At 28.2% G+C, this 20,818-nt stretch overlaps 1 protein-coding gene across 2 annotated transcripts; it reads right to left on the bottom strand.

Annotated features, from left to right (window-relative positions):
* Positions 1–424: 424 nt before the first annotated feature.
* On the bottom strand, positions 425–5,642 carry LOC100791609 (uncharacterized). 2 transcript variants are annotated; one of them, XM_006590239.3, is made up of 11 exons: positions 5,487–5,642; positions 4,993–5,168; positions 4,809–4,888; positions 4,588–4,712; positions 3,514–3,635; positions 3,121–3,348; positions 2,477–2,569; positions 2,184–2,284; positions 1,599–1,651; positions 1,312–1,497; positions 425–767 (listed from the first exon to the last, which is right to left on the bottom strand). In XM_006590239.3, exons 2-11 carry the CDS (start codon positions 5,125–5,127, stop codon positions 643–645), a joined length of 1,248 nt encoding a protein of 415 aa, XP_006590302.1. In that variant the 5' UTR covers positions 5,128–5,168; positions 5,487–5,642; the 3' UTR covers positions 425–642.
* Between the last annotated feature and the right edge of the window lie 15,176 nt (positions 5,643–20,818).

Genomic DNA, 20,818 nt, shown 5'->3' with positions numbered 1-20,818 from the left:
CTTCTTTACATATAAATTAGAATGCAATGATTTTTACTCGCCATTTTTCAATGAGAGCGTCTTTAAAATCATTTTTTTATTATCATCTTATATAAATACACTTACATATATAATATGAATTTCAAGAGTCATATTTTCAATAGATAACTATAAATTTTCTTCAAAGATCAACATTTTATCATCAAAGATTTTATCTTCAATTTAATTAAATCATCTTAAGAAATATAATTTATTATTATTTTAATTTATGTTAAATAGCAAATTAGCAAACAAAGTTTTATTTAAAGAGAATTTCAATAAAATAAATCAAGATAAATAAACTAATGAGTGAAAATTAAGTTTCAAAATTTTTAATCAAGTTATAAGCTCAAGATTTAATTTGATTTGTTTAAATAAACTAATGGTGAAGTTGCAAAGCATCTTCTATTCATACACATGGAACCGTACGTTTATATCATCCACAGAAAAAGTAATTAATGTTTACCAAACCACATATATTCTATAATTCATCCTTTTGAGGAAGCTTGTATAAAACCAAAGATAGTGTATGCAGTTCCTATACTCCTGGCTGAAAAGAGATAACTTATAAGGCAAAAACTAAAAATAAATAAATAAATAATAACCATAGCAATGGATACAAAATTAAGCCACAAGCCACATGAAGTAGGTTGTCCAAAAAGTGACTGCAACTGAGGCCAAAACATATGTCCATAGCATGATAACAGAACATTCACCTTCACCAGCTCCAAACAACTGCGCGATGGTGCCTGACAGAGGGAAGTTTGAATATGCAGTTATATATATCAAATAACTTTATTATTAAGGTGCATGAAAAACAGTAGATACAGAAGAAATTATTCGCTCCCCAAAGTCTACGTTATATGTAAACTAAACTATCAGCAATCCATGCATGAAATGATACATACATATAGATATGAAGAACATGTATATTCTGACACACCCCTTTTAATTCACTTTCTGCCATTCATTATTATAATTTATTAAAAATTATAAAACTGCAAATAAAATTCATTAATATTAAATAAGAAGTGAGATTCATCCATTTTTATAATTTTCAATAAATTTCAGTAAACAATAAATAGTATTCAAAAGAATTTTATTAATATTTCTTTTATAAAAAATTAACGTTCTAACAAACTAACATTTTCTGCTTAAAAAAAATTCTTAACTATGATTATCATGTAGTGAGAAAATTAAAAGATGTATTGCGTGTGCGTGTGTTGCAATTCTACCTCTGTGCCCACTTGAACAATTATAAAAGTAGATCTCAGAGCTTTGATATTATTATACCTATAGCCATTGCAGGTGGAAGTGCATATTGAAGGAGAAGCACAAACTGATACAAGGGATCTGGTTGCACCAAACCCAATTGTGTTGCTCCTTTAATAACTAGAATACCCAAAATTGGCAGGAAAATATATCGAACTACTATAATTCCTATAACTGTCCAAATAGAAGTATTTGCTCCCTTCAAGCCTGTAGTCCATTAATCCAAGAAAGAAATTATTCATAAGGTGCCAAAGAGGAGTTTAAAAAAAAAAAAAAAAAAGCATGGCTATATAAGAATTAGTTATTGCCTTTAAGGAGGTTTGCTCCCATTATAAGGGTTATAATTGGAACGGCGGCTTCACTGCATGCAAATAATAAGATACTGTAAGGAAATACAATCTCTCAGGAAATTAAAAGTTCAAAGGTGAATTCAGTGGTCAGCAATGAAAAACAAGAAATCAGTCGTATGTAGTATTTTCTAAAATATACACTTTTTATTGATTGGTGTATTTAAATTTATAAAACTAGGTGAATGTAGTATTTTTTTTTCTTTAAAATTTTTATATAATCATATGGGATGGTAACAATGACTTTTAATGCGTAAAATATCAGATTATTAGTGTTATTATTAAGATCTCCCCACTGCTTCTAGCTCTTCCTATTAATTGTACTCTTTCATTCCCATCTTTTGTGATTCTTGAAGTTAACTATTTCTTGTCTTAGATATTGTTTATGATCTTTTGAGATGTTTTAATTTGTAATATTACATATATTGAATATATGATGTAATTCTTGCATGCAATATCAAAATATATGATACTTTTTTCTTTTTTGAAGATTAAAATATAATGGGACGGAGGGAGTAAAAAGAAAGTTTTGGAATCGATGCATACCCAACCATGGTAACAGAGTCTTGAATCACATGAAGTGAAGCATCGCCGCCAATCATCAATTTACGTATCTGGGGAACCACTCCTACAATAAAGCCAACAATCTGCATGCATGCATTACCAAAAATAAAAGTTCATCTGATGGGTGAATATTTTTAAAATAACATAAGAAACTATTGCGGCCACTTTAATCAATAAATGGCCTTATACTTAAAAAGTTATCATGGTGCATTTTATGTTACTAATCTGCATGGCAGTATATTTCACTAACATACGTTCAGTTCATTGTATCATACCGCTCCAAGAGTTGCTGGTGAAAATATGGCTCTGAAATTGGAGTTGACTAAAAGGTTTCCAAATTGTTGTTTGATTTTAGCTGAGATTGGTAACTGCAATAAAACACCCGAAACTCAGATGCATCAGCGTATGAAATTTAATTTATTGAACATTAGATAGGTAATTCTCCTGCATGAGATAGAAGCTCAGATGAATTTTAGAATCATGAGTTCTACAAAAACAGATAAATTTAGGATTAATCAATGTAAATATGCTAGGTGATACTTATAAGGATTTTGCAATTTGTAGACAACTCATTGAGGAATAGGGACTCAATTTATAATTTTGTGTGTTACTACATTCAATTTGAATTCATTTTATGTCAATTGTCACACACACTGGCTAAAGAGAAAAGGAAAAGTTAGGAAGCAAGAACTTGGGTGTCTCGCTTTATTGTTTACTCTCTTTATAAGTATAGATTGTGATATAGGAATTGGAACCTAGTAAAATGAGATTTCTGAGATGAGCATTATAAAAAAGTTGGTCTTTTGTATTTGAATTTTCTAATATACAATGCTAGTATATAAAACCATACTAATTTCTAAGATCATGATTTCCCTATGATTAGTATAAAATATCTTTTGAAAGGGTTATTGGTAGCAACCTTCACATTCTCCTCAGATTCAATTGAAGAAAGCAGAAGAGTGTAATCATCCATGTTGTCCTTTGGTGGATTTTCAGGTTCTGAGGATTCTTCCTCTGGTATGAATTCTAGGAACTCTCCTGAAGCCTCCAGTCTGAAGGAGCTAGTTCTATAATCATCTTTTGGGACTACACTTGCGGAAACTCTCATTATGTTGTAGACATAAGTCCATATATAAACAGCTCCAACCTACAATTTACCAATGGATACCACTTCAGAAAACAAAAGGGAAACAAATATAGCAAAAAAGAAAAACGTTTCCATTATTTATAGTTTTTGGTTGGAAAACTTCACATTTATACCCATTATTGTAAGTTAAGAATTAATATGAAAGTAGCTGATGAAGTTACAAACCGCCATAGAAAGTGAAGCATAAGCCATTCCATATTGATAGCAGACATTGGAGTCTCCAAAAGGACTACCTTTGTCTTTACATATAGCCGGGATAATGATTATAGGCAAGTTTCCTAAATTTCCTGTTCATGTAAGTCTGAAAATAAGCTTAACTGCAAGATGTATCCGGCAAGAACCGATGCTACAGCTTGAGCTTTAGATAAAATATGAAACATTTCAAACATTATGGCATGCAGCAACAGGACAACAAGATGCAAGAAGTTTTTGTGCAACTTTCATGTCTACAGTTAACTAAAGGCCTTCATTTCATTCAGGAACTGGAGAATATTAGGACTTCCAATTATTTGTTTGTTAGCAAAATTAGTAAATGTACAGACCATACAAGATTGGAGTGCTGATTTATGAACACCTAAACAATCCAAATGCCTAATTGACACTCCCAATTTCAATTTCTCTCCATGTCTCTCTTCTATCACATTACATCATAAATCATTGTATCTCCTCTCTTCCTATTTCTCTCTTGGTGTCCATGCTTTTTTTTTCCTTAAGGAGTGTTAATTTATAAACACCTAAACAGTCTAAAACCTGATTGATACTCCTAATTTCCCTCTATCTCTCTTCAATTACATCACATTACCAATCATATCTCTCATCTCTTTCTTGGTGTAGACTCCAGTAGAGGTGTCCAAAGATCTTTTTTCTTGGGATGCTGATTTATGAACACTTAAACAGTCAAAACAGCTAATTGACACTCTCAATTTTTCTCTCTCTTTCTTCTATCATATTCATCACCAATTATATAAATCACATCACCGATCATATCACTCACTTATATCTCCTTTATTTCCGTCTCTTTCTTGATGTAGACACCAAGAGAAGTGTCCATGAGTTTTGTTCCTTAAGATTGCTCAGATAAACTTTTCATTGCCAGTAACCCATGTAGCCAAGAAGGTCTATACAGTCTTTGATATTAAAAATTCAACAATAAAATTCAGGGGATATAAACAGTGAAAACATAACACAGATAACATGTTTGCCTTCCAGGATTCATTAATTTTGAAGAGAAAATTCTACCTGCAGAACAGACACCCAATATTAGCCCTTCCAAGTGTTTGGGAGCCCTTGTTAATTTGATAAGGATCCATCCTAAGGCAGAACCTATTATAAACGTAAGGAGGATATTGACGGGCATGAACCACCTAAATCACAACAAAAAAATGTTAGAAACCATAATTCAAAGGAAGAAAGCAAATCCACATATTATGACCAAAATTCAGAAAAAAATCAATACTCACAATAAAACAACATTCTCAAAAGTAATCGTGTCCGCCAAATTGCCACCCACCAGTGCAGGATTGAACACATAATGCACAAGCTGTCATATAGATGAAACACTGTTGTCAATAAGATATATAACAAACAAATGAAAAAATAAGGAAAAAGAGGAAAAAAGACGTCATTAAGTGTTAATGGAGTTACATGATTCACTTGTATCCTTGCATCTTTTCCCAACAAATTTACGTTATCCAGTGCAAGAAGCAAGCCAACTGCAGTGATTATTAGTACTTTGATCACGGGCATAGATGCCACTCCAAAAAGCTCCACAAGTCCCATTTTCACAACTCTTCCAAAAAACTATGTGCTAATTATTAATCCTACGCACAAAGAGAAATTTTACTTTAGTAAAGTAAATAAATATATCTTAAGCAAACAACAATGAAATAAACCACACAGATCTTGAACAACACAAACTGCAGATCCATCCTAGTACTATAAGAAGAGCATATTCATTTCATGGAACGTGGAAGTGAAGAAGAACAAAACCACTTATTATATTTAATAGTATATGATAACTATTGAGACAGAACTATATGAATACAATGATTATATATATCATGTAGACAAAAGAAACATAACTATAGAACAGATAAAACCAAAGAAATAAAAAGTACCAGTGATAAAATTCGACTAACATGTATAAGCATATATTGACCAATGGCCATAATCTTATATATATGAACGAGATGCTACTTCATTCTATCGGATTTAATGGGAAGAAGACGATGGGAATAAACACTGAATAGGAAAAAACAAAATATGGCGTGGTAATAATGCCAGCGAGATGACAAAGACACGCGGATTTTAGATGATTAATTGGAAGGGAACCGATGTAATTAATAATTGCAAATGGTAATAATTTAGTTTTGTTTCTGGTTAAGCTAATCAGAATTAAAATAAACAACACGTCTTTCCTACTTTTGTTGATGCTTGCTGGTCCCCTGAAGTTTGACCGCGAGCACACACACATTAAAATTCTAAACCACCAATTTTTGTTGAGATTTAAAGAAAAAAGATTAAAATATTTTAAGATTCAAAAGTTAAACATACAGAAGTATATGAGTGAAAACAAATAAAAACAAAAAAGAAAAGTAAAAATGAAAGAGAAACTTAATATTTGAAAATAATAACCCATTATTAATGCAGATGCAGTATAAGCTAGCTAGCTTCCTTAACCATTAAAAAATACTCAAACAAATCTTGGTGTCTTGTAACCTTTAATCATAAAGTGAAGCAAGGGTAAACAAGAAGAGAGCAAGTAGCAATGATTTGTGTTGTTTGTTTGTCAAACCATTTGTTACTTGGGATGATGAATAAGATGAGAAAGACATGATATGATACGGTACAGTGATAAAATAGTGTGGCTCAAGGCCCAGCCACAAAAAAAAATATCACAAAAACTATACAATATCTGAGTCATCTGATCTGACAGTAAAAATGGAATTGAGACAATTATCTCCTTCTATGCTAGAAATTAAAATACATAACTTTTTTTTTTTCATTTTTCTACTCTTTCAAATTTCAATTAGACTTTTTTTATCAGCCCCGTGAAGACGAGGGGAATAAACACTTAATAGAAATTAAAATCCTTCTCTCTTTTAATATGTATATATTTCATATATTCAGAGACTAAAAAAATTATATCAACCATCTCAAATCATTCTTTTCATTTTTCTAACAAAAAAAAATCGTTCTTTTCATTTCTATTTATATACTTAACATTAACCGCAATTTTTTAAAATTAAATTTTAATATTTTATAAAGAAATTATTAATAGCTAAAATAGTTTTTGCTATGCTATTTTGAAACATGAAGAATAAAAAATGTGAAGAAAATTTTCATCAATGATTGGTTTGTTTAGAATTGATGACTTTTACGCTAGGATATTTATATTACCCAAACAATCAACCAAACCTTTTCTCATTATGCTATAAAGCCCCGTGAAGCATAATATTTGATGCTGCATTATTTTTATTTGGTTTAATTATTTCTTTAGTATTTATAGTTTATAAATTTATTTATTTTTAGTTTCTATAATTAATAAATAAATTTTTTAATTTATAAATTTTATATTTTAATTCTCAAAAGTTTTTAACGTTAAAATTTTTTAATTAATTGAGTTAATAAAACTTAACGACAAATATCTTTTAGGAATTAAAATATGAAATAGACGAATTAAAAAATTCATTTATTAAATTTTAGGGATTAAAAAAATCTACTAAGAACTAAAAAAATAAATTTGAAAATTAAAAAAATAAAATAAATAATTAAACATTTTTATTTTATTTTATCCTTGAAAGAGGGTCCAGTTGATCACAGACACATGGTTCACATGGTCTACCAAAACAAAACTAGAAGTGTGTAGAAGGTAGAGACTAAAGATGTGACAAAAGAAGGAGAGAACGTTAGGGTTACCGCTTGGTTATCTATGAGAATGAGTAAGAATGTAACAGCAACAGGAGTGGCCAAGGCACCACGGAAGGGAAGACGTATGAAATACAATTTTGTAAGATTCATTGATGGTGATGGTTACTTATGCATGCATGTATCATGTATATATGCTCCAGGATAAGCTGCAACGTAATCCATAGCTGGCGCCCAACAATGTTTCTTCTCTTCAATCATTTTGACAAAATTGTTGTTAAGATAATTCATTTTAATTATTTAATCAAAAATCTATATTAATGCAACATAAGTAATTACTATTTTAATTATTTATAAATATTGTTATGTTTTAATCATATTTTCATAGTTTTTAATGGTAGGAATATTTTTATATTTATTTTTAAATTAATAACATATTTGAATAATTCTACAGTTTTGACTTTTTACTATATAAGTGATTATAGAGTCAATTTTTATATTTTCATAAAATTTAAATATTTAATTAACAATATAGAAATGATTATACAATTATTGGCAACATAAGTAATTACTGCTTTAAGTTATTTATAAATATTTTTATGTTTTAATCATATTTTCATAGTTTTTAATGGTAGGAATATTTGAATATTATTTTTTAAATACTTAATTAATAACATATTTTAATGATTCTACAGTTTTGACTTTTGACTATATAATGATTATAGAGTCAGTTTTTATATTTTAATAAAATCTAAATATTTAATTATTAATATATAAATGATTATACAATTATTGTCATATTACTGTTTTTAATTTATACAACATTTTTTCTAAATTTCTAAAGAAAATATAATTTATTCAGAGAAAATCATAATAATATATTTTATTATATTTATTTATCATAAAGAGAGACAGATAGTAGTAATATATATCATAGTATAACATGAGTAATTGTTTTATATTAATATTTATGTTTACAGTTAAAATAGTTAAAAAGATCATCAGTTTGTTTCTCATTAATTACATAAAAATTAAAAAAAATGATTTTTTGACTATATTTCTTTCCCGCATTCCAAAAATGTTATGCATGTTCAAAGTATTTATAATATTCAATAAAAAGGAATTTTTTAAGGCATAATGTGATCATTCATTTTTTTCCCATACCTTTGTTTTATGGGCCTCTACCTTTCTTTTAATTGTGAAACACTTTTTTTTTTACAGATAATTGTGAAACACATAATGCACATTTTTATACAGATATATAAGATTTTTTTATTGGATAAAAAAAAACATACTAGTAAAGAGAGTTTCTATAAAAAAAATGAGAAAAATCTTGTCATTCACATACATTTTTTTAAGGTTTGTCATTTATATACACGAAGGATCAAGATAAGCTGTTATTTAAAAAAAAATACCGTGTTTTTTAAATTATATAATCACTTAAAAATATCACACGACTTTTACATTCTAATTTTGAAAATTTTAATAAAATAAATAATTAAAATTCCTTGCTCTTACTTTCAAAAAATTAAAATCCTCTCTCTCTTGTGTGGGTGTGTGTATATACAAGACCGTCATTCATTTGTTACATTCTTATATATTAAATTAGAATGTATATTTTATAAGTAATTAAATCATTTGATATATTTTTTCTCAAAGTAATACAGGTTGTTGTTTTTAATTTTAAATTAATTGCATTTTTTTTTGCTTAACTGGAGGTCCAAAGGCCACAATTTTTTTTATTTAATATTTGTATTTGTATAGTACACATATGGAGTATATATATGTGTGTATAATTGTCAGTTCTCATGGATCGTCGTATTGATGTGTAAAATTAATGAAATTTAAAAGCCACAAACTTGATTTTAATTTTCGTTTAGAAAAGTAAACACGGTGGAGCCTAGTCCTAGAAATCTGGAAAGCTCAAGAGAAGAATCGCATGCCCCTCCCTCCAAAATGTTTCATGTAAGTTGTAACCTTTCACGACGTGATTAGATTGGAGTGACCCTTTTGTATTTGCAAAGGTACTAAAGCCCGAATTGATGCCTATCATGTCATGTCCTAAGACTCAACAACCAACCACCAACCATTTTTCTTAACGACAAATAGGTCTTTCACCATTAGGTTAAATCAATCAAGTTCATCCTTCTATGCTTGGCGCAAATAATTTAATTGGAATTGTGGGACACTTATGGCATAGTGTCAGTGGGGCAGAACACTACTCTGCCATCATATCTTGCTTTTAAATTATAACTAGTGTGCTGAACCCGTTCTTGTCGGGGTGTATATTTAATTCAGTTGGTTCTTTCTAATTTTAAACTCGCCATGCAGTGGGAAACAACATAGTTTGTGTTGATCCCTTACTTATTAATATAATTGTATTTATTTGTTGTCCAAAAAAAAATCAATAAATACATGTAACCCGAATGATCATACTAAATCACATGAAAAGAGCTTAGTAAGTTTTTTTTTTTTTATCAGTGCTTACTAAAAAGTAAAAACTAACAATTTTGTATAAGTTTTTTTTTTTAAAAAAAAAAACCTTCACAATAATAATTTATAATATATCGAATGATGATATGTCACATTAGTGATGACAAAGGATGCATAATGATTGTCCACCTCAATGATGTCTTGGCTTTTTGGTCGCATTTTATAATTTTCTATATATACTTTCCTTCAATCATTTAGTTTTGATTTTGTTTCCACGGCCATTTAGTTTAATTTGCATTAGTCTTCTAATATATGCATATTAAATAATAGCCACCACAATAATCCCAGAAATCTAAATTAAATTAAATTGCGTGAAACATACATATTAAATAGATAAATAAAAAAATTAATGCGAAACTAATCGGCAAAAGAAAAGAAAAAAATATAACCTAGCTAGGCAAAAACTTATTATTATTCTATCAACATTTTGGTTATTTTCATCTTTGTTACCTGACATGACAAACATGTATGTATACCTATTTATAGTCATTATAGGTAAGAAAAAAAACTTATTATTATTCCATTAATGTTCTGGTCATTTTTATTCTTGTGACATCACAAATGTGTATATGTACCTAGTTAGTTGTCACTGGGTCAATTCAACATTTCTAACACTATCTAACTAATAATAAAAGGATTAAACTAATTGATGATTTATAATTGTAGTGATAATTTTGCTATACATTTTTTTGGGACCTATTTAAATAATCATTACAATTTTAAGACTTAATTGATTAAAAATTTACAATTCTATATAAAGACTATTTTGTCATTTATTAATTATGGAGAATAATTTAACTTACTAGTACAACTCCGAAACTAAATTTAGAAATGCAACAACCCACATTCTAACACGTTTTTTCTAACATACTTTTTACTATTAATTAAAATTTATAAAAATTACAAATTTTGATAAATATCACTCAATTAATCTACAACAATATATAATGGAAATACCCTCATTTGGTGTATATTTTGTTAAAGACATTTTTACCATTTAGTTGTCTTTATATCTGCACACGATATATTCGAAGGTTACGGAAAACAAAGGCAACTATAGTACCCTTCAATTTTTTATTGTGGTTTACAAAATTTTTATTTTTTATCCATTGACCACTTCAAATGTAACTACCCACCCTGCTACGTGGGGATTCAGGTTCTTGATGCTAAAATAAAAAAACGGATACTAAATTAAAGTTGTCTTTTTTTCTCTCACGCTTAAATCCTCTTCTTTTCCACGGGTCTTTCTCACTCTATCCATGTATTTGCAATTTTTGCATATCTTCATCCCAACTCACTCTTAGACACCTCTCAAATTTCAGTTTCCTTTGTTTATTACCAAGCATTGTTTTAATTCAACAGGCCTAGCAAAAGATATTCATGGCATATGGATTTGGAGACTTTCATTGTCAGATGACCACGGGACACGGGTATTACACCTATTTTTTGTTGTCAATATAATGTTTAATTTTATGGATTTACTACTTAACAATTTTTAGTTGGGTATTACAGGGAGAAAATTAAGCAATGGGTCAATGAATGGGAGGCAAGTTGTGGGAGAATATCGGTGGACTCTTTGCACAAAGGCTTAAGTTTCACTCCTATCTTTTTTCTTTATCTTATTTGTTAATTTGTATGAGTTGTTTATGTTATTTGTGTTGGAATTCTTGACTTAGGTGTATACCAATTAATTTCCTAACCCAAGGTAAGTTTTATTTTATGTTATCATAATTTGCCTAACTCAAGGTAAGTTAATTTTCATTTGAAATTTTTCCACTTAATTTTTTTTTCTTTCATCTTTTCAATTTCAAGCCTTTTTTTTGTTTCCGTTTTGGCTTGAAATTGTTCTCGAGGTCGTTTTGATACCACAATTTCTCTCTACATTTGTGGATATTTTTTCAGAAAATGGAGAACATTACATTCAACAATGGAAACTTTATGGACAATGAATAAGAAGAAATCCCGGTATCTTTTGTTAGTTGTGTTTTTCTGTAGGTGTCTTGGGTTATTTTGTCACGTACGTAAGAGAAGAGAGAAAAAAGTGAAACGTCATTTTCATGCCTTCTATTTGCATGGACATGCAGTCAAGTGTGATTTTATAGATGTAAGTTTCTCTTGAACTAAATTGCAAGACAAACTGCATGCTTTATTTTTTATCCCATTTTTCTATAGAGTAACTGCACTATATCTTCTATTAAAAAAACCTCTCTACCAGCGTTACATATGGTCTTTCCTATTTACAAATTGTTTATTAGTGACTTTTACAATTGATTGATTCTTCTCTCAATTTTTTATTTTCTTTAAAAAAGTCATCAATCAGATCTAATATGCAGCAGGTAATTCATGCCATGCCATTTTTAAGGGGACAAACTAAGAAAGAGAAAGAGTATAGAAATAAATTGCAGAATCGAGAATCACGACTATTGCCAAACTCTTTGATCATAATTGGTCATAGTTTGGGTTCTTTGTCTCACCTCTCCTCTTCTAGATTTTTTATTTAAAGTTCATTCCATTATAGGGTTCTTGCTTTCACATGAAGAAATAATATGAACTTCTCGAACATGGTAAATTTGTTCACTCTTATTTTAAGTGAATTATTTCTTTCTTTTTTTTAATTATTTAATCTCATGTACATGTTAAATTTAAACAAACATTTCATTAATAATTTATAAATTTGAAATATCAACAAAAATTTTCAATGATTACAGATTCACAGATGGTAGAAAACATATCCTCACTGAATTATTGTCAAATTTTTTTGGCAAAATCATTCCATTTCTACTTGCAGTTTGTTATCACCTAGGAAATATAAATATGAACCTGTCATTGCAATTGCAAGCTACTTTCAAATCTTTTTCTTCTTGCTCATTTTTATTTCAATATTCCATTTTTTTATTTCTCTACCATCTACATTTATTGTTTATTAATATTTACTGAAATTCAATCTTCGTCTGTCTAAATGTGATACAAATGAGGCTTTGACGGATGAGATGAAACTTCAACAAATAAAGGTACCCTACGAAAGGCAGCTTCTGATTGATGTTGTTAGACATGGAGTTGTGAGAACGAGTCTTGGGGCCAAGCTACAAAGCTAATTTGAAAATATAGATTCAGGGATCTTAGAGTTTTTCCAAACTTCAAAGTCAGTGCCCTTTATGCATACTGTGTTTATGGAAATGGTTCCAAAATGGAAATTTGAAATTGGTAATTTAAATGGTAAAATTATTGTTGTTTCATCAATCTGTATTTATTTTTTATTTTTATATAATTATTTGATTTTTGATTTTAATTTCATTTGTTTTATACTGATAAAAGAACATCAGAATTTAATTGGAGCAAATATTGGGAGGATTTTGCCACGTGATACTAGAGAAAGGTTCAGTTAGGCGTCAATTATGTTCCCTTTGATAGAAACCATCATAAAGGATTAAAAGACTTTGAGCCATAGTCGTAATTTGATCCACATGGTATTGGGTTGAAACCACTCTGCCTCTATCGCGTTAACTCTTATATATATATATATATATATATATATATATATATATATATATATATATATATATATATATATATATAATCTATCTCATAATTTAAGTTTTAAAAAAAATCTACCTCCTCTTATTTTTGTTGCTTTCAACCAAACACAACTAACTAATTTTGATGGACCTCTTTTTTAACTAGAACAGGTGCATGTGTACTTTAATACAATATTGCCTTGCACCCTTCAATTTCCAGTTTCTCAATGTTTTCCAAAATGTCAATTTGTAGTTTAGAATCCATCTATAACCAGAAATTAACATATATAATGAGCGGTGCATACAAAATTTGAATCTACAAAATCCGAAAAAAAAGAGAGTAAAAAGAATACAAAATCTAAAGAACATTTACTTACTTGATTCAATCAATGCCAGAAACTAGGACAAGGTTTTTTCAAGTCTAATAGTGTCTTTGTTTTTTCATGGAAATATAAGCATGCTCTATATTATGGAACACATCTCTCATCACAAAAAAGTGGTAGTTTTTTTTATAAGTCAAAAGAGGATTTCATCAAGGAGAAATGGAACCAATAGCACCTTCATGTACAGATAGAACCATATGTCAAATCGATTTTTATCAAGTTTTATTAAGTTAAATTAATCTTTTTCTCTTAAATTACTTATCTAATAATTTTTTAAAATGCTTTAATGAATTCAATCATTACTTATTTTTTAAATTGCTTTGATTAATATTAACCTTAATCTTAATGCAATAGAAATGTGGACATACATAAGGTATCGTGCTTGCATTTTTGCTGGTGAGTAATAAATGTGTTTAGAAAGAATGTGTTCTCAATTAAATTAGTCATTCACTCATTTTTTTAATCTATTGTTTGACTTTACTACCCATAAAAAGTAATGTATGGGCTGAAACTGACACCTATGTATGTTCCCTTCTCTTCCTCCATTTTTTCCTAAGATTCTCTTTTCTGCTTATTGGCACTTCTTCACCCTTCCAACAAATCGTTAGTCAAGAAGATGCGCAACCACGTGATTGGTGAAGGATACCAACTTGAAACTTTATTAATAATGTAAGAACAGCGTACGCACGTTCTCCAATAATAATAGAATACTTACCCTCGTCGAATCTAATAAGTAACAGCATTATTGCACCTGACACGTTAGGGGATATGCATGAGAAATTGAGAACCATATTTTGACTTCTGAGAGCAGAAAACAAAAATAAAACAGAAAGGAATCACCAAATAAGATCTGTAGACAACCAATAAAATGAACTGCATCTGCTACATGCATTAGGCGTAGTTTCTTAATTAATTCCCATTCACTATATATTTATAATATTTTTTAGTGTAGAATAACTTTTTTATGGCAGAAATTATATATAGATATAATTTTGCAAAAATCATTGACAATCCAAATCCAAGTGCATGACATAAACAAGTTATCATAATTAATTTAAATTATTTTATGTTTAAAGTGTTTTATAAGAACTATTTTTGCATTTGAAGGTTAAGTTGAGTTAATTTTAGTTTGTCCCTCGTTAATTTTTGTTTTGGTGGTTTTTTGTTCTCTATTTTTATTAATTAACTATCTAACAAATAAAATACCACATTATTTGCTGGCAGATGAATTTTTCAAAAAAAAAAAGAAAGAATAAAGAATCAAAACAAAACAAAACAAAAATTGCATGGACAAAAAAAAAATGGCTTCAGTGAGTCACATAGGCAGGGGTTCCCATATTGGAGGGGAGGAGCTATTCGGATTTGACTAGGGATATTCATAAGCAAATCTAATTCAAGGCCAAAAATAATTGAACAAACTAATTATAAGATTTTTATTTATATGAAATTAGATTGTTTAAAAATTGATTCAATATAACATAAATTGAATTCATTGTACATATATAAGTAAATTTAAAAATTGAGTGAACAATCACTTTTAGTCGTCTAACCCTAGTGATTGGCAAATTGCACTTTCATATAAATTTTTTTTAAAACAATATTCTTACTTTCAAATACTAATGTGACAGCGTTATATTTTTAGGTTCTTGAGTAATGTTTTGCCCTCTTCAAAACCAAATCAATTGGGTAATAAAATAATATACATATATATATATATATATATATATATATATATATATATATATATATATATATATATATATATATAATTATGAAATTTTTCCTTAAAAGTGATTCAATTGGGAATTAATTAGGATTCTGATACGTGATGTTCAGGGTTAATGGATCGTTGGATATCAAGGTTTGTACGTGGCTTCTACGTACCATGCCTTATCTGTTGCATGCTTGGGCAAAAGGAATTAGGAATCTGATACGCGAGTCTGATTCCCAGTTAGCTATTACCCTCATCTTTAACAGCAACAATTATTTTATTCCTAATATGGATCTTAATTCACAAGATTAATTCAACAACACTTCCTTTCCTTCTCTTGGTTGTTAAAGATTCAGCATACTTATCGAGAGGGAAACATGCCTGTTACTGTTAACTGGCTAGCAAATAATGGAACGCCCATTAAGGATTTTCTTTTTATTTTCAAATTTTTCCAATTTGTTAATTATTTTAGAATCTTTCTTTAAAAGATTGACTAAAAAGATATACAATACTATCCATATGAGACTGTGAGGTAGAGGACCAAAAGGGAGAACAAAAAATAAATAATTTAAATTTTTACGGATTTTTGTATACTAAGTCCATTTCCAATCCAAGAAGGATAGTGAAGGTAAAACAATTAAAGACAATTTAGGTTGTGTTTGGAAAAATATTTCCATCACATTGAATGGAAAAAACACACATATTAATACAAAAACATCAAAATACCTAACTACGTAGTTGCTTTTGTTACTTTCGATTTAATGTCTATATAAGCACGCACTTAATCCTAGGATAATAAAGAAGAAGGAAAAAACAAAGTAAATTATATTCGTATTTTTTCTCAAGCTGATATTTTTTTTCTTTTTTATATTATTTTAATCCTCTTCTGTTAACATTTGAAATATATGAGCAAATGAGATTGTTCTAACATTTTTGTTATATTCGCACCTCCTGTGTTTTTTTCCCTCAAATTACACTCGATATCACTTTCTTTTTTTACATTATTTTTACCCCCTTTGGTCGTTAAGTAACATAAATTGAAATATGTAAGTAGACGAAATTACTCTAACATCTTTGTTAAATACTTAATTGATCTTGTGAATGGACATTTTTTAAGACAATAATATTTTTTTTTTAATATTTGACTTTTATTTCATCATTGCTAACACTTAAAGAAGATACCACTCTTGATTGAGACATTATATCAAATACTTAGTCGTCAAAAATAAATATTCCAAAGAAAGGAGTTAAAAACACAAATGAAAGAGCAAAACACTAAACTTTGAAGCAAATGATCATATTCAATCAATAGGCATTGTTGGAAACAGTCTAACAAAAACACAACAACCAAACGATCCAACACGCACACAAAAATTGAACTAAAAAATCGAAGGATATTAACACATGCATACCAATAAGATGAATTCACTTCCAACAAAAAGTTGAATTCATGTCCAATTAGAAAAAAAAAAATAAAGTGTTAAAATATTTTCAGGTTAAAAATGGTGTCATGTCTTTTATGGAGTTAAGAGAAAAAAGATAAGAATATTTTAAACATAAATTTTCATTAAAAATAATCTAATTAACATGTGTCTAGTTTCTGTTAAATTATTAAATGATGTTTAGAAAAGAAAAGTCTAGATGTAATGTGAGTTAAATAATTAAAAAAATTATAGGATAAAAAAATATAAGATACAATTTAAAATATATATATATAAGAAATACAAATATAATTTACTAAAAAAAATGTACCGAATGCAGAAGTAGATCCCATCGCACTACAATTATTGATAGAATTTATGTGACTGTAGAACAATCCAGACAATTGATCAAACTTGAGACAGAACAATCTTTGCTACACCGGTGTTCATGATTGAGACAAAACGAACAAATATATATTGATACCTATATTTTTTAAATATAGGTACCTTCTTAAAAATATTTATAAATTTTTCTTGATCATAAATAAAACTGTAAGACAATTCAGATATATACGTAATTGAAAGTTTTATTTTATCTAAAAAATAATTATGTGTAATTGGTGTAAATAATTAATTATAGCTTGACTGAACAATACTATCCGCAAGTGGAACACTGTCACCCCCTATATTGAGCCCCAGTCCCTAATATGACATGACATTGTATATATGTATTATCATTATCAATATATGGTGATGCTGATGCATTGTTGCTTTGTTGCCATGTACTAATTGGCACCATGAGTATGACTCTATGAAATTAACCTACAACCATGGTGCCCAACAACTGTCAATTTTTTTCACATATTTTTGACACATGTACGAACCAATTTAATTACAACCACTATGTGAAGTTAGTTTCCTTTGAATTCAGCATCAGAATTAGGGGCTAACAAGGCTGGCCTTGTATATTTTTTTTTCTTAAAAATTCTAGTCCTCTATATTTATGTTTCAGCACTACTCAACTCATTGCCACAATGAAAATATTTAATATCAAAATTTTTAAAACCAACTCTTTTTTTTAGCAACCACACATTCCAAGCTTTATCTATTTCTTGATCATGCATCAGTTTTTTATCCATCATCATAACAATTGTATAAAGAAAGCATGCGAAAAAGACATTGATCGTGGTTAAGTTTTAAAGGGGGGTTTTGGGCCTCAGTTAATACAAAATAAAAATAAAGGTAAAGATATGTGCACTTCAATTTTTGATTGCAGAAGATTTTGATGCCTCAATTAGAGCAGGATCTAGTACACATGCTTGTAGTTTTTCATTGATAGGTCATTTATAAACATGATTTTATGAATTTTCCATGGGACTTGTGGTTCATTGATTTAACAAGTATATATGAGTGATTGTTACATAACACTACATATTTTAAGAAGATTTGTCTACAATGGATTGAGATTCACAAATAAATGTAGAATAAGTGGTGGATATTGTTTATATAAATGCAAACATATTTCCTCTTAGAATAATATTTATAATTTTTCAGTAAGACTTTTTTAAATATTTTTTTGCCAAAATTGTAAATTTTCTACATAGTTGAATTTTTATTCAATAATATTTCCATAATAGCATAAACACAATTCGAAAAGTTAGATCATTTGTTTCAATAAATGAATTGAATATTAATTAGTTCAAGTAACTCTCAAAATTAAATGAGACCTACCAAGAATCGATAGAATTGATGACTCAGTTTAGATTCTTGTTTGCAGTGTTTCAAACTCAATTTTGTAACATTTTTTGTTACCCCTGAAATGTATGTTTGCACACTTATATTTTGCCTGAAACCAAGTTTCCATTCAAGCAAGACCAAGCTTTCTTTTGTAAACTCGGTTTGCAAAATGAAAACTACTCCGAAAGTTGCCAACCTTACCTTCACCATAAAAAAATTAATTATTTTTTACCATGAATTTAATTCAAGCACACTATAAGAGAATATATGAGATTATGATTTTAAAAGACTATTTTAGTATAAAAAAATCCTGTGAATTTTAAAAGATTTTGTAAGAACGTAATGATTTTTAATATTTTTTTTTAAAACTTTTAACATTAGGATTTTGTAGTTCATATTTTAATAAATTTACAAAATATGAATTCATAAGATTTGAAGGACATTACCAACTTTTAAGATTTTAAAGGATTCTATAAATTTTTAAAAAATATTCAAAATTATTAATAAAGATCCATAAATTTTATTCATCTACCACTCTAAATAAAACTCATCTTATACAAAAAAATCATAAACTTGTTGCATAACAAATTAATTTATCCTAACATATTTACAAGTACACTAGGTTCATTTCTCTTCAATCATTAATCCTGATAATTGTATAAAAATTATATATCACGATATCTGTCAATAGTATGAATATTTGTAGTCATTTTCATAATAACGATCTCACCAAACAAAAAATATATCCAACAATTATTTTAAATCTCATTTATATATTTATTTCAAAATTATATATTTATCATGTTCATATATATTTACGTTCATTTATATGCATAAACACTTGGTCAAGATGCCCTCCAAATTCAAAAAGTTAGGAAAATCTCTCATATCTTACGTTTCAAGACATATTGACCATTGGTAGAAAGAGTAAAATAAATTATAAATATCTATCGCTTTCAATAAAGGATTATATGTGATGGGAAAAGAAAAATATGTCAATTTACAAGAAAAGAAAGAAAGTCTTATGAAATTTTAAGGGTTTTAGTAAAATTGTTTAATGTGTAATTTTTTCATAAAAAGTCTCATGAAATCCATTGAAATCCATCATAAGAAAGAATCCATCAAGATTTATATATTTTTTTAATACCATAAGATTTCTTTTAAGTTGTAAAAAATCTTAATTGAATACCAATAAACTTTATTGAATTTCTTAAAAAATCTTAATAGTCTTAATTGAATATCACAAGACTTATTTCTATTATTTAAAAATCTTGATTGAATACCTTAAGACTTTTTTACAAAAAAGAAGTCTTTTAAAATCCTTTCAAAACCTAATTGAATACAACTCCTAAGACAATTAAAAGCATGCTTTCTTCTGTAGGTCAACAACTATTAAAGCATGCATGTTGTAATTACTAATTACTATTTCACCATCAATATTGAGTATAAGTAAACAAATGTCTAGGACCCATTGGATATTATTATATTTATTCTCATTTTTTTCTAAGTACATCCCTTTTTCTTTAAAAAAATTCAAATTACTTAAATAGTCTTTTCTTTTCAAACTTTTTTCTCTCCATTGCACACTTCCTTTTTTATAGCAACAACATTTTTCCTCTCTTTCATGACACTCCCTCCTCTCTTTCACCCCTTCATTCCCCTTTGATCTCTTGCTTCGGTCTCCCTTTATTTTATTTTTTTCCTCTCTTGCTTAGTTTCTTAATCTAATGTATGTTAGGATTTTTCTATCTTCAAAATTCCATTGCAGTATGTTTACACTCCCACTACTTTTCTTCATTGTTTTGTTTTTGTCCTCTTAAATACACCATTAATGTCTTATTTGTCCAAGTTGATGCAGTTGAGCACCCCTTAGAGTTGTTCAGATGAATGAAAAATATTAATTCTATGTTTTATCCACTTCAATTACTCCACCATCGTATACTATTTTTATTATATATGTTTTTTTGATGGTCTTAGTGTTCTACTTGAATTTTTTTGAAAGTTTTTTTTTAACATTATGGGAAGTACTTTTCTAAACAGTTTTATTTTTAAACATTTTGGAAAGTACTTTGTGGAACACAAAAATACATAGTACTTTTGAGAATATTAAAAATAAGTTGTGTTTCAAAAATTAATTTCTAAAATACTAATGAAAAAACATTTTTAGGTAAAGTAAATTCTAAAATAATGGTTATGTATCAACGTTAAAGGTATAAATGATAATAAAAATTAGAGTAAAGAAGGGAGTGTACTTAGTAAAAAGTGAGTGGATTTAGCAAAAGCCCTTAGCCCTTTGCTTTATGCTATTTGGGCTGCCATAAAAATAACACGACCCCATTTTAG

The sequence above is a fragment of the Glycine max genome, chromosome 11, assembly GCF_000004515.6.
Source record: "Glycine max cultivar Williams 82 chromosome 11, Glycine_max_v4.0, whole genome shotgun sequence".
NCBI classification, from domain to species: Eukaryota; Viridiplantae; Streptophyta; class Magnoliopsida; order Fabales; family Fabaceae; genus Glycine; species Glycine max.
Note: the sequence above shows the minus strand (reverse complement) of the source record. Positions and strands in the feature narration are given on the sequence as shown.

Excerpts from the sequence above, each read along its gene's own strand:
- LOC100791609 (XM_006590239.3), bottom strand. The coding sequence starts at position 5,127 with ATGGGACTTGTGGAGCTTTTTGGAGTGGCATCTATGCCCGTGATCAAA. Across the intron at positions 3,636-4,587 it reads ATTGGGTGTCTGTTCTGCAG|GAAATTTAGGAAACTTGCCT; the intron begins GTAGAATTTTCT and ends TTACATGAACAG. Across the intron at positions 2,285-2,476 it reads CACCAGCAACTCTTGGAGCG|ATTGTTGGCTTTATTGTAGG; the intron begins GTATGATACAAT and ends GCATGCATGCAG.